We start from the raw sequence: 18,655 nt of genomic DNA on the forward strand, positions 1-18,655 counted from the left end.
TGAATGTGTCCTGATTGGGATTTTATGGTGTGTGAGGGACGAGTCTGTTATCAGGATCCCCCTTATTTCGAGCATTTGGCAGATTGTGGCATGAAACTGAAGGTGCGGGGCGTGAAGATGTATACGAGGAGCAAGACAAATATGTAGAAGTCTATGAAAGCCGCTCCACATCATGTGGTTATTATGACCCTAACCTTATCAATACGGAGTATCCCCGTCCCTCTATGAGCGATGTCTGTGCCCCAGGAGCCCGCACACAGCAGAGTTTATCCTTGAATGTCGTGGAGATTGGATCAGGGAGGTCGTAGCCACAAATCTAGAGGCAGGGCCCGGGCCTCACCGTGCGGTGGAGCTGCCCCCGTCTGACCACCGCGAGCCCCCTCCCCAGACATTGCGTACAGAAACCTTTTGGTAAAGGTTTTTGGGGGTGGTCTGCAAAATATAAAAAACTTATTTATTTTATATTTTTCAAATAAATTAATTTTTTTTTTATGGTAAACTGTAAAACCATATACTGCACTGTACCCTATGAGGTGTAGTGTACGGTGGTCTTCCACCAAAACCGTGATGGATCGGAGCGTCACATGGTAGAGTGCAGGGGCTTACACTTTTTGTAGAGCCGGTGATTATTGGACGCTGCACTATGGGGCACAGATTCCGATAATGCCCACCTCCCTCCATATACAGACTGGAGGATATTCTGGGGTCACCGCCTGCTGCTCCCTGAACTCACGGACAATATTGACCCCAGAATGGATGACCATTGATGTACACGGCCGTCACCTGGAGAAATAAGGCCGCAGCTTCACCCTCATAAACATTAATACGTCTATACTCTGAGTGTCGGACATATCGGCAGTGGACGCTCACTGAAGAGAATAGAGACCCCCAGAGGTCGGGTGTTGGGGGTCTGAAAATCTTACAAAGACTGTATATGAAAGACTCTGACGGAAAATCAATCCTCCCCCCCCCCCCTCCCCCCATGTGAAACAGAAGAATGTGTAAGTCACAAATGCCGGGAGCGATGATTGGTTTTATTGTTTGGGGGGTTTTTGGCATCTGGGGGAGAAAATGGAAAATTTTGGCTATACAGGATGTTTTTTGTTTCATATGTGATGTGTGATTGTGTAAGGAGAACTCTTCAAACTTTCTCATCACTGACAGCAAGCAGAGCTGTGACTATGGCAAAAAAAAAAAAAAAAATGTCTGAGGTTGCAGAAGTTTTCATTATACAAAACTGAGACGAGACGATGGTGAATGCAAGAAAGTGACGTAATGTTGGGGGATACAGAGCGAAGAGCTGAAAAAGCACAGATCTCATGGTCTCATCTCAAGGCCGGCGGGCGGATAACAACCCCCAGCAAATTCCACCTCCCGGCGGGCTTTAGATGGGACCACTAACGCGTGAACACATAGCCTTCATCAGGCAACACACTTTAAATATATATATTTTTTTACTTTATGTTTATGAAATGTGTATTAAAAGTCACAGAATTAACTTATGTTGAGTAACAGGGAAAAAAAAAATTTAAAAAGTGTAAAGAAAAAAAAAATTCTGGGGGTGCTTAGAGGACCCTTATATTCATACATTATTTATATATATATGATTATACGTATAATAACATATATATGATTCTGTACACTGTTATTAATGGGGTGCACTCAGTTCTGTATTATCACATTATATTAGGGTACACTTTAGCTATAACAAGCAATAGGTGCACTATAGATATTGGGGTATACTGCATCCACTAGGTATATATTAGGGTGCATGCTATTATATTGTGTATTTATTTACTATTAGATGATATTATACAGTGTATCGTCCCCTCCATAGAGCTATGTTGTGTGGGAGACGAGCGGCTTCCAGAGTCGGAGGTCCGGATCGTTATGGGGGCACCGATCAGATACGAGCTGCTGGAGAGTGACGTCACCGCGTCTTAGGTCGCGCCAATAATCTCTTCTGACATAGCGATGTTCCTGGAATATTGTAGATTGCGGTGTGTGACGTATTTGGCAACTTTGCTTGGACATTGCAAATAAATAATAAAAAGGTTCCTGTAATGTCCAATAAGTAGAATCCACAGTCCTGAAATACCCTGCACAGGTAACTGATTAATAATGGTAAGGACAGGGACGGGTTATCACAGGGGGTGGGGGGCAGGCAATCAATCCTTACATTACTTTCTCCTCTGTGGGGAGGTGAACAGTGATCATTAGGGGTCATGTGAGGGGGACACATGGCATAAGTGATGGTTTACAGGAGAGGAAGCTGCTGATCCTATTAAAGAATGAGACCTTCTACAACTTTCTAATAGACTTTATAAAAATATAAAGGCTTTAATCTCTGCTTGCTGTCAGTGAATGAAAAACTTCAACATGACATTACACCTCACCTCTTAGAAAGTTGCAGAACTCCTCATTCCAGGGGCCGCAGTAAGTCTCCCTGAGGCGAGGAAATTTACACATCAACGATTCTGATATTTCATGTTTGTTGTTTTAAGGATAAATAAATATATATGAAATCACATTGTCTGTCATTACTGGAGAACAACTGCCATTAACCGGCATCTGAAGATGGAATCAGCCCGAGGTAGAGACCCGAGGAACGGTGAATGTCCATGTGGCTGCTGAAGGTTATGTGCAGATATATAAAGTCTGAAATAACTTATATTTCCATAAATAGGATAGTTTAGTAGTTATATTCCTGTACATAGGGGCAGTATTATAGTAGTTATATTGTTGCAGATAGGGGCAGTATTATAGTAGTTATATTCCTGTACATAGGGGGCAGTAATATAACTACTATAATACTGCTCCCTATGTACAAGAATATAACTACTATAATACTGCTCCCTATGTACAAGAATATAACTACTATAATACTGCCCCTATGTACAAGAATATAACTACTATAATACTGCTCCTATGTACAAGAATATAACTACTATAATACTGCCCCTATGTACAAGAATATAACTACTATAATACTGCTCCCTATGTACAAGAATATAACTACTATAATACTGCTCCTATGTACAGGAATATAACTACTATAATACTGCCCCTATGTACAAGAATATAACTACTATAATACTGCCCCTATGTACAAGAATATAACTACTATAATACTGCCCGCTATGTACAAGAATAACTACTGTATAATACTTCATTATATTCTTGTACATAGGAGCAGTATTATATTATGTAGTGTTGCTGTATTTATGGATCTGCCATTTGGCGCTGATATAAATCACTCCATTCACTTTTTTTTTTATAAATATGATTTATTGATCAAGTGATGTAAGGACACATTTAATATGACACACGGTGAGTGGCGCTACGGAGGTTGACATCAGCACCGCAGTGTACACAGCTTTTCAGTGTCACTTTGTGTTTTGCATTCGGCCCTTGTAGGATATTTCCCTCCTGTCGCCCTTGGGTGGGTTTGACCCCCTTTTTTAGACGAGGTTTTGGTGCATCTACATTGCACAGTGACATACGATGCTCAAGGCAATTCTATCATATTTGTCAGTAACGCAATTGCAGCATTTTTGTTAATGATCTGTTTTGGATGCGGCCCAGTCACTGCTATCGGTATAAAAGGCGCCATGCCTGTAAGTGGAGCCGTCCTGCACACCTGTGCATTTGTTTCCACTTTATGCTGACAGCAATGACAGAATTCCTTAGGATTCATTATGATCCTGAGAAGTGGGCGGCAGATAAACCCCCTTAGAGAATCTGTCAGCAGGTTTTTGCTACCTCATTTGAGAGCAACATAATGTAGGAAAATAGACCCTGATTCCCACGATGTGTCACTTAGTTTACTGGATGCAGCCAGTCTGACACAATCTTTTAGAATTGGCAATGCAGCAGGGCTGAGAAAGCCAACTCTCCACACCAGGCTCTGTATCTACAATGTCTATAGACGGTGAGCTGTTTATCATAGGAGTGAATGTGCCAGATGACCAGGCACTGTAATGTGAGCAATGGTAAGGTCCTGGTGCTACCCCCCCCCCTCCCCCGCCCAAAAAACCCCACAATCATTGCAAGTAAAACAGCAGCAGTCAGCCTGATAAGAAATGCAGCCCTGAACTCTGTGTGTAAACCACTGCAGCCTGCGGTCTTCAGATTACATGGCAAAAACCTGCTGACAGGTTCCCTTTAAAGGACTTGGCACAATCTGAGCAATAATTTACATAAAAATGGAAAGCAGAAAAAGGTTTATAAAAGTTCTGGCACTTTCTAGTACATATTTTGTAAGTGGTGAGGAAAAAAAAACAAAAGCAAACCTGCTTGCTGCCAGTGAATAAGAGCATGGTTACCATCCTGTAAAGTAATGGGCAGCAAACACGTAGTCCTCTGGTGAAGAATGTGGAGGGGGGTATAGAGGACACTGCCGAGAAGTGGGGGGGGGGGGACAGAGGGAAACACAGCAATTTTACTCACTGACAGCAAGCAGGAATCCTAAAATGGTGAAGAATTACACTGTGGTATAGCAGAAAGCCAATTGTACACTGATTGCACTTTACTTACACTATAAATCAAAAGTTTAGGGTCACTTAGCTATTTCCTTATTTTTGAAAGAAAAGCACATTTGTTTTCAATGCAGCTAACAATAAATTACACAGCAATCCCCTCTATACATTATTAATGTGGTAAATGACTATTCTCGCTGCAAACGTCTGGTTTTGAATGCAATATCTACATAGGTGTATAGAAGCCCATTTCCAACAACCACCACTCCAGTGTCTAATGGTACATTGTGTTTGCTAACAGTGTTAGAAGGCTAATGGATGTTTAGAAATCCCTTGAAAACATGTTAGCCCAGCTGAAAACAGTTTTGCTGATTAGAGAAGCTATAAAATTGACCTTCCTTTGAGCTAGTTAAGAATCTGGAGCATTACATTTGTTGGTTCCATTAAACTCTCAAAATGGCCAGAAAAATAGAACTTTCATGTGAAACTCGACAGTCTATGCATGTTCTTAGAAATGAGGGATATTCCATGCGAGAAATTGCCAAGAAAGTGAAGATTTCCTACAGCGGTGTGTACTACTCCCTTCAGAGGAGAGCACAAACAGGCTCTAACCAGAGTAGAAGGAGAAGTGGGAGGCCGCGCTGCACAACTGAGCAACAAGACAAGTACATTACAGTCTCTAGTGTGAGAAATCCACGCCTCACAGGTCCTCAACTGGCAGCTTCATTACATAGTACCCGCAAAATGCCAGTGTCACCGTCTACAGTGACGAGGAGACTCCGGGATGCCGGCCTTCAGGGCAGAGAGGCAAAGAAAAAGCCATATCTGAGACTGGCTAATAAAAGGAAAAGATTAATATGGGCAAAAGAACGCAGACATTGGACAGAGGAAGATTGGAAAAAGTGTTATGGACAGACGAATTGAAGTTTGAGGTGTTTGGATCACACAGAAGAACATTTGTGAGACGCAGACCTACTGAAAAGATGCAGGGAGACTGCCTGACGCCATCTGTGAAGCATGATGGAGGTAATGTGAGGGTCTGGGGTTGCTTTGGTGCTGATAAAGTGGAAGATTTGAACAAGTTAAAAGGGATTTTGAATAAGGAAGGCTATCAGTCCATTTTACAACGCCATGCCATACCCTGTGGACAGCGGAGCCAATTTCCTCCTACAACAGGACAATGACCCACAGCACAGCTCCAAATTATGCATGAACGATTTAGGGAAGAAGCAGCAGCTGGTATCTATCTGTAATGGAGTGGCCGCCCAGTCACCAGACCTCAACCCTATAGAGCTGTTCTGGGAGCAGCTTGATCGAATGGTGCAAAAAGTGCCCATCAAGCCAATCCAACTTGTGGGGGGGGGGGGGGGGATATCTCCAGATTACCCCCGCAAATTAACAGCAAGAATGCCAAAGCTCTTCAAAGCTGGAATTGCTGCAAAGGAGCATTCTGTGCCGAAAGCAAAGTGTGAAGAGAAAATTATTATTTCAAGTAAAAGTGATTATTTCTCACCTTGTCACTGTCTGGGCGATATTCTCTATTCATTATGCAGCTCATCTGATAAATACAAGTAGGATTACTCATGGAAAAGACAATTATCTGGTGACCCCAAATTTTTGAACTGTAGTGTGTATAATGCCCAAATCATGCAGCATATTGTGCCGCACGATGGCAGCGATACGAGGAGCGAGATGTCCATGTAACCCAGATATGTAGGCAATAAATTCTGCATTCCTTGTGTTTCCTACCGCTGACGTACGATCGGATCCCCCTTCTGTGACCGCAGTAAAAATTGAGAAGAGACAACCGCCGCTTCCTGCCCTCAGCACCCCCCCAACCCGCTTCCTGCCCTCAGCACCCCCCCAACCCGCTTCCTGCCCTCAGCACCTCACCCCCCCCCAACCCGCTTCCTGCCTTCCTGTCTGTTACCATGGAGACCCATTATCTCGCTTCTCTTATCACGCTAGTACACGTCAGTGGAAATTTTCCCTCCGACCTATAATATCTGTAGAACCATCAGTCTGTCCTATCTGCACCCGGATCCTACGCAGATGAGCGGTGCTGCGTGGACTCTTCCCGCGGGAGTCGTCACACATCAGTTTTGCAGGAATCTGGGATCACAATACCCGGCCCGGGTGTCGGCAGATAGGAGGCAATTATTTCGGGGCAGGAGACCTGCACTTTTTCATGGACATACGAGTTGCTGCTGGAAAACCTCATTATTCAGCCATTGGAAAATTCGGATATTTCTGTTACCATGGAGACAAATGTATCAGCTATAACATACAAAGTATCCATATTTTATTGCTCAAATGCATCCAAGATAAATAACTTTGACTTCACCCCCTGTATACAGCTCCTGTGCGCGTCTATGTGTCTCCATAGTTACCGACAATCACAAATGGGTTTTACACGGATGAAGCGCAAATGAAATGTTCTGCAGCTTTCTGTTTCAATTCCTCACCATTCTCAAAGTGTCTCGCTTGCTGTCAGTGAATGCAATCACTCTGGTTTAGATACATATGACTGTATCCAGTCTGGACACCAGACTGATACACTGTAACAAAGCAGCAGAGATCGGCTCCGCTGATGTGCTGAGCTCATCGAGGACTAGTCCTGAGCAGGATCAGTGAATGGAAACAGAGGTTCACATTCACTGACAGCAATCATATTTAAAATTTAAAAATTTGAAAAAAACCATTAAAAGCAGTCGTCTTCCGCCTGTGGCCAAACTGGATCTCACACGGAGAAGTTTTGCAGCAGTTGGAGTGTGCCGCTTTACGATCTTGTGATATTCCAATTATCTTGTGCTATTGTTCTAGTTCACCCCGGACGAAAGAAGCAGAAGGCGTCCTCTGTCACCGACATGTAATAAAGCAGGAAGGGGCATTTATTACCAGTACTGGTCCCAGTAATGGACGGATACTGGTCCTACCTCTATAGCCAATAGACACAGACAGAGCGGGAACATCAAGTGTCGTCGGGAGAAGACCAAGGGAAACACCTGGATAAGTTCTGGGGGCGGCGCAGGGAGCGCCGGGAACGCCACACCCTGATGGTATAGTCATCGCTGGCGGTCAGCAGGAGCTCCTGATCTAACGGACAGAAAGCTACAGAGTTGACCACATCATCGTGAGGCAGGGTGGCCAGGCAGGCGTTGTAGTGCCGGTCCCAGACGTAGCCGCAGCGATCCTCCGCTCCACTGAAACAAAGAAGAGCACGTCAGCCATGGAGCAGGATCAATACTGAATCATTGCTATATCTGATAATCTAGAAAGTCAGGAATAGAGAAATCTCAAATACTTGTCTTCTACAGAGCTGCCACCAGGGGGAGCCAAAGCACACGTTTATACAACTCCCATTGGGCTCGTGCTCTGAGCTCCCCCTGGTGGAGACTGCAGGAAATTACAAATCTATAAAAAAAATATCTATGGTGGAGCAAAAGCTAAAAGAACAGATTTGCTTGCTGCATGCTGGATTCCACGTCTAATCTACTGCCATCCACAGGCAGACGGCAGGTACTGCACCCTAAAGTATTTCCGTAGCCCTGAACCCTTTCTTCTCAGCCTATGTAATGTCACAAGAGTTCGGTCACCACATTTCTGCACCCACCTGGCCACAAAGTCTTGGCTGACGTCTAGGAAGATGAAGAAGCACTCGTTATTGGGGGTGTATGCTCTGTGGGCTCGCAGAGGGTCCTTGACCTCCCGCAGGGTCCTAAGGTCGAAGACTCGCAGCTCTATTTCTTCAGCAATGGGCGGTGGGTACATGGGGTCAGAGATCACACAGTCTCTTGGCCAGGAGCGGCTATTTACATACAGATACCTACAAAAAGCAGCCACATACAATCACAGGGATCTGCTGCAGAACTACCACCCCCAGCATGGTGGGACCCTCGGGCTCCGCTGGGAGTTACAAGTTCTGTAACAGGTGAAAAGCACTGGACTAAATCTGTTATAATAGAGGCGATAGTTGAGGTTATGGATTAGTGTAAAGTGCCCTCACCTGTGATCCGGAGAGAGCCCCATGCCTATAATGTGGCCGTGAATGTTAATTACATGGTCGAGGGAGTCAAAAAACTCGTTGGGGCCCCGCTCCTCGCCCAGCACGGGCCCTTCTGTGGTCATCTGATGGGGAAGAAGCTGCTTTATCCCTGCGATAGGATGAGATCAATGATCAGCGGCACCGCTGGATACACGAGTACGCAGCAGTGACATCTGGTGGCAGAACATTATTACTACAAGCAGCAGTGACATCTGGTGGCAGAACATTATTACTACAAGCAGCAGTGACATCTGGTGGCAGAACATTGTTACTACAAGCAGCAGTGACATCTGGTGGCAGAACATTGTTACTACAAGCAGCAGTGACATCTGGTGGCAGAACATTGTTACTACAAGCAGCAGTGACATCTGGTGGCAGAACATTGGTACTACAAGCAGCAGTGACATCTGGTGGCAGAACATTGGTACTACAAGCAGCAGTGACATCTGGTGGCAGAACATTATTACTACAAGCAGCAGTGACATCTGGTGGCAGAACATTGGTACTACAAGCAGCAGTGACATCTGGTGGCAGAACATTGGTACTACAAGCAGCAGTGACATCTGGTGGCAGAACATTGCTACTACAAGCAGCAGTGACATCTGGTGGCAGAACAATGTTACTACAAGCAGCAGTGACATCTGGTGGCAGAACAATGTTACTACAAGCAGCAGTGACATCTGGTGGCAGAACAATGTTACTACAAGCAGCAGTGACATCTGGTGGCAGAACATTGGTACTACAAGCAGCAGTGACATCTGGTGGCAGAACATTGCTACTACAAGCAGCAGTGACATCTGGTGGCAGAACATTGGTACTACAAGCAGCAGTGACATCTGGTGGCAGAACAATGTTACTACAAGCAGCAGTGACATCTGGTGGCAGAACATTGTTACTACAAGCAGCAGTGACATCTGGTGGCAGAACAATGTTACTACAAGCAGCAGTGACATCTGGGGGCAGAACATTGGTACTACAAGCAGCAGTGACATCTGGTGGCAGAACATTGGTACTACAAGCAGCAGTGACATCTGGTGGCAGAACATTGCTACTACAAGCAGCAGTGACATCTGGTGGCAGAACATTGGTACTACAAGCAGCAGTGACATCTGGTGGCAGAACATTATTACTACAAGCAGCAGTGACATCTGGTGGCAGAACATTATTACTACAAGCAGCAGTGACATCTGGTGGCAGAACATTGGTACTACAAGCAGCAGTGACATCTGGTGGCAGAACATTGGTACTACAAGCAGCAGTGACATCTGGTGGCAGAACATTGGTACTACAAGCAGCAGTGACATCTGGTGGCAGAACATTGGTACTACAAGCAGCAGTGACATCTGGTGGCAGAACATTGTTACTACAAGCAGCAGTGACATCTGGTGGCAGAACAATGTTACTACAAGCAGCAGTGACATCTGGTGGCAGAACATTGTTACTACAAGCAGCAGTGACATCTGGGGGCAGAACATTGTTACTACAAGCAGCAGTGACATCTGGGGGCAGAACATTGGTACTACAAGCAGCAGTGACATCTGGTGGCAGAACATTGTTACTACAAGCAGCAGTGACATCTGGTGGCAGAACATTGCTACTACAAGCAGCAGTGACATCTGGTGGCAGAACAATGTTACTACAAGCAGCAGTGACATCTGGGGGCAGAACATTGGTACTACAAGCAGCAGTGACATCTGGTGGCAGAACATTGGTACTACAAGCAGCAGTGACATCTGGTGGCAGAACATTGGTACTACAAGTACACAGAATTCAGTGGAAATCTACAAGTCTTAAAAATAAAGGGTTTAGACACACAGAGGCCGTACCTATCTGGTGGGGGGAGTAGGTCAGAGAGCCGGTAGTGAAGATGAGGTATTTCTTCCTCCCCTCCCCGGTCACGGGTCCGTCCATCTGTTTCGTCCTGTACTTGGCATACCACTGCGCCACCTTGGTCTCGAACTGTTCCTCGGTGAGTGGAGGCTGCAGAACCTCTTGCTGCTCTAGGACTTGGTCGTCCATTATGAACTGCAGGGCGGCTGCGATCTGAGCATCTTCTCCTAGAACGTCCCTTGCTCCCTCGTACTCCGCACCGTCACCGTCCTCTTCGTCGGGGCCGTCCTCTTCCTCCTGTGGTGATGGTGGTGGAGAGCTGTGATCGGCCTTCTTCACTCCATCGCCAGCCTCCGCCAGTAGATCAGGGGCATCGGCCACCATCACCATCCGGATAGTGCTGGCGTTCAGGTTCTGGATTTTGAAGAGTCGCTTCACCACATTGAGGTTCTCGGACTCCACGTCCTGGAGAAAGAGGCCACGTTCAGATATGAGGCCACGTTTGGGCCGTGTCCCCCCGGTATTACATGTACGTACCTGAAAGGCCTTGTTTAGCCACAGCACTGAGCAGGAGGTGACCCGGCCCATGCGGTGCAGGTTCCCGGAGATGAGGTGCGTGTTATTCAGCCAACAGCCGAACACGTCGTACGGTTTATTCCTCACTCGGGACAGAAGGTTGAATCCATCTATGGAGGCAGAATAGCGTACATCAGCGCCGATCCTCTCATACACCCCCTCCCCTAATAAACACCTGAGAAAATCCACATATAGGGGGAACCTTCCACCAAAATAAACAAGATCCCATGTATTATGCCTTGGCGTGGCCAGAGGGGGCCGACCATGACACCAAAGAGCCCCCCCAAAGATAAGCGGTGCTCCTTTCCCCCCGTACCCTCCAGCTTTCCTGAACTGACCTCCAGTAGATAGGACATTGCGATTACCGAGACTTATGACGGCTATTTCCCCTGCGCACGAGTTGTGGGGTCCGACAAACACCCCGGAAACCAGGAGGAGCGTGTCATCAGCATTGAACTGGGAGTACTGGGTGTAGTTCCAGTGGTGGGGCCTCATGTTCGCACTGTGCAGGAGGGAGATTGGGTGTCTGGTGCTCCATATCTGTGGGACAATGGGAAGAGGTCAGGCTGGAGCCGCGCGAGGCCGGGACGCAGCGGTGGCGCCTCCTCACCTTCACCGTGCAGTCCTTAGAGCAGGAAGCGCAGAGCTCCCCGGAGTGCGAGAAGCTGACGTGCAGCACCTGGTCCGTGTGCTCCCGCAGCCGCTCCACCTCCACACAGGGGGCGCTGTCACACAGACGCTGGAACTCCTCGTACCAGGAATCAGAGCCTGCACACAAGGCGCAGACGTCACTGAGAGTAACACGGAAGACCCCCAAATGTACAAAAGGGCGAAGCGCCCTATACCTTACCTGGGCACCGCTGGATGTGCCGCCGCACCTGGTAATGGCGGTAGAACAGCTCCTTCCACAAGAAGTCATCTCGGGACACCTGGTACCAGCGCCGGCACACGAGCCCGGCGGACAGCAAGTCTACAGGACCCAGGCTCAGGAATATGTGGTAGAGAAGACTGTCCGGGAGCAGGGAGGGCCCAGCGTCCTCCATTGTGGCATCCTGTCCTCCTCAAGCCGCCCTGAGATACAACCAGAGACGTGAGGAAGGGGGCACAAGTGGGTCTATGGGGTACAGTGCAGCATATATCGAGGTATAGGGTACAGCGCAGCGTATATCGAGGTATAGGGTACAGCGCAGCGTATATTGAGGTATAGGGTACAGATCAGTGTATATCGAGGTATGGGGTACAGCGCAGCGTATATTGAGGTATAGGGTACAGCGCAGCGTATATCGAGGTATAGGGTACAGATCAGTGTATATCGAGGTATGGGGTGCCATATACAGGTCTATGGGGTACAGCACAGCGTATATCAAGGTATAGGGTACAGCGCAGCATATATCGAGGTATAGGCTACAGATCAGTGTATATCGAGGTATGGGGTGCCATATACAGGTCTATGGGGTACAGCACAGCATATATCAAGGTATAGGGTACAGCGCAGCATATATTGAGGTATAGGGTACAGATCAGTGTATATCGAGGTATAGGGTACAGATCAGTGTATATCGAGGTATGGGGTGCCATATACAGGTCTATGGGGTACAGCACAGCGTATATCAAGGTATAGGGTACAGCGCAGCATATATTGAGGTATAGGGTACAGCGCAGCGTATATCGAGGTATAGGGTACAGATCAGTGTAGATCGAGGTATGGGGTGCCATATACAGGTCTATGGGGTACAGCACAGCGTATATCAAGGTATAGGGTACAGCGCAGCATATATTGAGGTATAGGGTACAGATCAGTGTATATCGAGGTATGGGGTACAGCGCAGCGTATATCGAGGTATAGGGTACAGATGAGTGTATATCGAGGTATGGGGTACAGCGTAGCGTATATCGAGGTATAGGGTACAGCGCAGCATATATTTGGGTATAGGGTACAGATCAGTGTATATTGAGGTATGGGGTACAGATCAGTGTATATCGAGGTATAGGGTACAGATGAGCGTACATCGAGGTATAGGGTACAGCGCGGCGTATATCGAGGTATAGGGTACAGCGCAGCGTATATTGAGGTATAGGGTACAGATCAGTGTATATCGAGGTATGGGGTACAGCGCAGCGTATATTGAGGTATAGGGTACAGCGCAGCGTATATCGAGGTATAGGGTACAGATCAGTGTATATCGAGGTATGGGGTGCCATATACAGGTCTATGGGGTACAGCACAGCGTATATCAAGGTATAGGGTACAGCGCAGCATATATCGAGGTATAGGCTACAGATCAGTGTATATCGAGGTATGGGGTGCCATATACAGGTCTATGGGGTACAGCACAGCATATATCAAGGTATAGGGTACAGCGCAGCATATATTGAGGTATAGGGTACAGATCAGTGTATATCGAGGTATAGGGTACAGATCAGTGTATATCGAGGTATGGGGTGCCATATACAGGTCTATGGGGTACAGCACAGCGTATATCAAGGTATAGGGTACAGCGCAGCATATATTGAGGTATAGGGTACAGCGCAGCGTATATCGAGGTATAGGGTACAGATCAGTGTAGATCGAGGTATGGGGTGCCATATACAGGTCTATGGGGTACAGCACAGCGTATATCAAGGTATAGGGTACAGCGCAGCATATATTGAGGTATAGGGTACAGATCAGTGTATATCGAGGTATGGGGTACAGCGCAGCGTATATCGAGGTATAGGGTACAGATGAGTGTATATCGAGGTATGGGGTACAGCGTAGCGTATATCGAGGTATAGGGTACAGCGCAGCATATATTTGGGTATAGGGTACAGATCAGTGTATATTGAGGTATGGGGTACAGATCAGTGTATATCGAGGTATAGGGTACAGATGAGCGTACATCGAGGTATAGGGTACAGCGCGGCGTATATTGAGGTATAGGGTACAGTGCAGCGTATATCGAGGGATAGGGTACAGATCAGTGTATATCGAGGTATAGGGTGCCATATACAGGTCTATGGGGTACAGCGCAGCATATATCGAGGTATAGGGTACAGATCAGTGTATATCGAGGTATGGGGTACAGCGCATATCGAGGTATGGGGTACAAGCGCAGCGTATATCGAGGTATTTAGTACAGGGAGGTGTATACTGGATGTATGGGGTACAGGGTGGGACATACATGTCAATGGGGTACAGCGCAGTGTATACGATGCTATGGGGTACAATACAGCCTGTATCGATGTATGGGGTACGGGATAGCACGTACAGGTCTATGGGGTATAATATAGTGTACACAGGTCTATGGGGTATAATATAGTGTACACAGGTCTATGGGGTATGGTATTGATGTTTGTATACGGGAGCACAGCACAAAGTACACGGTCAGTATAATCAGGGGCAGAGCACAGAACATACGGTCAGTCAGTGTATACGGGGGCAGAGAACACAGTATACGGTGTATACGGGGGCAGAGAACACAGTATACGGTCAGTGTATACGGGGCACGGCACAGAGTATACAGTCAGTGTATACGGGGTGGGGCACGGCAGAGTATACAGACAGTCAGTGTATACGGGGCACGGCACAGAGTATACAGACAGTCAGTGTATACGGGGCACGGCACTATGTATACGGACAGTCAGTGTATACGGGGCACGGCACAGAGTATACAGACAGTCAGTGTATACGGGGCACGGCACAGAGTATACAGACAGTCAGTGTATACGGGGCACGGCACAGAGTATACAGACAGTCAGTGTATACGGGGCACGGCACAGAGTATACAGACAGTCAGTGTATACGGGGCACGGCACAGAGTATACAGACAGTCAGTGTATACGGGGCACGGCACAGAGTATACAGACAGTCAGTGTATACGGGGCACGGCACAGTATACAGACAGTCAGTGTATACGAACAGTCAGTGTACACGGGGCACAGCACAGAGTATACGGACAGCCAGTATATACGGGGCACGGCACAGAGTATACGGACAGCCAGTATATACGGGGCACGGCACAGAGTATACGGACAGCCAGTATATACGGGGCACGGCACAGAGTATACGGACAGCCAGTGTATACGGGACACGGCACAGAGTATACGGACAGCCAGTGTATACGGGACACGGCACAGAGTATACGGCCAGCCAGTGTATACGGGGCACGGCACAGAGTATACGAACAGCCAGTATATACGGGGCACGGCACAGAGTATACGAACAGCCAGTATATACGGGGCACGGCACAGAGTATACGGACAGCCAGTGTATACGGGGCACGGCACAGAGTATACAGACAGCCAGTGTATACGGGGCACAGCACAGAGTATACAGACAGCCAGTGTATACGGGGCACGGCACAGAGTATACAGTCAGTGTATACGGGACACGGCACAGAGTATACGGACACCCAGTGTATACGGGGCACGGCACAGAGTATACGGACAGCCAGTGTATACGGGGCACGGCACAGAGTATACGGACAGCCAGTGTATACGGGGCACGGCACAGAGTATACGGACAGCCAGTGTATACGGGGCACGGCAGAGAGTATACGGACAGCCAGTGTATACGGGGCACGGCAGAGAGTATACGGACAGCCAGTGTATACGGGGCACGGCAGAGAGTATACGGACAGCCAGTGTATACGGGGCACGGCACAGAGTATACGGACAGCCAGTGTATACGGGGCACGGCACAGAGTATACGGACAGCCAGTGTATACGGGGCACGGCACAGAGTATACGGACAGCCAGTGTATACGGGGCACGGCACAGAGTATACGGACAGCCAGTGTATACGGGGCACGGCAGAGAGTATACGGACAGCCAGTGTATACGGGGCACGGCACAGAGTATACGGACAGCCAGTGTATACGGGGCACGGCACAGAGTATACGGACAGCCAGTGTATACGGGGCACGGCACAGAGTATACGGACAGCCAGTGTATACGGGGCACGGCACAGAGTATACGGACAGCCAGTGTATACGGGGCACGGCACAGAGTATACGGACAGCCAGTGTATACGGGGCACGGCACAGAGTATACGGACAGCCAGTGTATACGGGGCACGGCACAGAGTATACGGACAGCCAGTGTATACGGGGCACGGCACAGAGTATACGGACAGCCAGTGTATACGGGGCACGGCACAGAGTATACGGACAGCCAGTGTATACGGGGCACGGCACAGAGTATACGGACAGCCAGTGTATACGGGGCACGGCACAGAGTATACGGACAGCCAGTGTATACGGGGCACGGCACAGAGTATACGGACAGCCAGTGTATACGGGGCACGGCACAGAGTATACGGATAGCCAGTGTATACGGGGCACGGCACAGAGTATACGGACAGCCAGTGTATACGGGGCACGGCACAGAGTATACGGACAGCCAGTGTATACGGGGCACGGCACAGAGTATACGGACAGCCAGTGTATACGGGGCACGGCAGAGAGTATACGGACAGCCAGTGTATACGGGGCACGGCACAGAGTATATAGACAACGTATACGGGGCACGGCACAGAGTATATAGACAGCGTATACGGGGCACTGCACAGAGTATGCGGACAGTCAGTGTATACGGGGCACGGCACAGAGTATACGGACAGCCAGCGTATACGGGGCACTGCACAGAGTATGCGGACAGTCAGTGTATACGGGGCACGGCACAGAGTATACGGACAGTCAGTGTATACGGGGCACGGCACAGAGTATACGGACAGCCAGTGTATACGGGGCACGGCACAGAGTATACGGACAGCCAGTGTATACGGGGCACGGCACAGAGTATACGGACAGTCAGTGTATACGGGGCACGGCACAGAGTATACGGACAGCCAGTGTATACGGGGCACGGCACAGAGTATATAGACAGCGTATACGGGGCACAGTACAGAGTATATAGACAGCGTATACGGGGCACAGCACAGACAATATGGACACTCAGTGTCTAGGGGCACAGTAAAGTATACAGTTGCTAGGTGTATACGGGGCACATCACAGAGTATACGGATACGCAGTGTATACGGACACGCAGTGTATACGGACACGCAGTGTATACGGACACGCAGTGTATACGGACACGCAGTGTATACGGACACGCAGTGTATACGGGGCACAGCACAGAGTATACAGTCAGTGTATACGGGGCACAGTACGGGCCGTGCACACCGTCCGCTCCCTCCCCGTTGCTGCTCTCACCTGCACTTCCGCATCCTCCGCTTTCTCTTCCCGGCCTCTCTCTGATTGGCCCCGGTCTGGCCCCGCCCCGCTGCTCTATGGTGTGGGGGCGTGGCCGGGCCGTGCAGGGACAGATATAGCAGAGGAGCAGCACCATGTATGGACACAGCACAGGCGACCGGGCGAGGACTCACAGCTCAGCAGTGCTGCCACCTAGTGCTGGAGACCGTGTACTGCAGGAGCCTGAACTACAGCTGCAGAGAATACATAGTAGCTGTATAGTGGTAATACTACATTATACACCGGCTGTACAGTATAGCAGTGACACTACATTATACACCGGCTGTACAGTATAGCAGTGACACTACATTATACACCGGCTGTACAGTATAGCAGTGACACTACACTATACACCGGCTGTACAGTATAGCGGTGATACTACATTATACACCGGCTGTACAGTATAGCGGTGATACTACATTATACACCGGCTGTACAGTATAGCAGTGACACTACACTATACACCGGCTGTACAGTATAGCGGTGACACTACATTATACACCGGCTGTACAGTATAGCGGTGACACTACATTATACACCGGCTGTACAGTATAGCAGTGACACTACATTATACACCGGCTGTACAGTATAGCAGTGATACTACATTATACACCGGCTGTACAGTATAGCGGTGACACTACATTATACACCGGCTGTACAGTATAGCAGTGACACTACACTATACACCGGCTGTACAGTATAGCGGTGATACTACATTATACACCGGCTGTACAGTATAGCGGTGATACTACATTATACACCGGCTGTACAGTATAGCGGTGATACTACATTATACACCGGCTGTACAGTATAGCGGTGACACTACATTATACACCGGCTGTACAGTATAGCGGTGACACTACATTATACACCGGCTGTACAGTATAGCAGTGACACTACATTATACACCGGCTGTACAGTATAGCAGTGACACTACATTATACACCGGCTGTACAGTATAGCAGTGACACTACATTATACACCGGCTGTACAGTATAGCAGTGACACTACATTATACACCGGCTGTACAGTATAGCGGTGACACTACATTATACACCGGCTGTACAGTATAGCGGTGACACTACATTATACACCGGCTGTACAGTATAGCAGTGACACTACATTATACACCGGCTGTACAGTATAGCAGTGACACTACATTATACACCGGCTGTACAGTATAGCAGTGACACTACATTATACACCGGCTGTACAGTATAGCAGTGACACTACATTATACACCGGCTGTACAGTATAGCAGTGACACTACATTATACACCGGCTGTACAGTATAGCAGTGACACTACATTATATGTGAAGCCCCTCAGGTTGTGTGTCGGTGTCGGTGCGTTACCTTCAGGGACTCCACGTTGCTGGATCTCCGTCACTGGTAGGAAATCTTCTGTTTTGATCGTGACGCCACTCTCAGTATTGCGGCCAGTAGGGACCGCCACTGCAGGTTGAGGGTCGCCTGGGGCTGATGGTGTGTGCAGTTA

General features: G+C 48.2%; 1 protein-coding gene across 1 annotated transcript; it reads right to left on the bottom strand.

Moving 5' to 3' along the window:
- Positions 1–6,386: 6,386 nt before the first annotated feature.
- On the bottom strand, positions 6,387–17,201 carry FBXW5 (F-box and WD repeat domain containing 5). Its single transcript, XM_075324443.1, has 9 exons — positions 17,121–17,201; positions 11,780–12,000; positions 11,540–11,697; positions 11,295–11,469; positions 10,891–11,039; positions 10,350–10,818; positions 8,485–8,632; positions 8,092–8,304; positions 6,387–7,681 (listed from the first exon to the last, which is right to left on the bottom strand). Exons 2-9 carry the CDS (start codon positions 11,970–11,972, stop codon positions 7,450–7,452), a joined length of 1,737 nt encoding a protein of 578 aa, XP_075180558.1. The 5' UTR covers positions 11,973–12,000; positions 17,121–17,201; the 3' UTR covers positions 6,387–7,449.
- Positions 17,202–18,655: the final 1,454 nt, after the last annotated feature.

Source organism: Anomaloglossus baeobatrachus, chromosome 9 (assembly GCF_048569485.1).
Source record: "Anomaloglossus baeobatrachus isolate aAnoBae1 chromosome 9, aAnoBae1.hap1, whole genome shotgun sequence".
Taxonomy (NCBI): Eukaryota; Metazoa; Chordata; class Amphibia; order Anura; family Aromobatidae; genus Anomaloglossus; species Anomaloglossus baeobatrachus.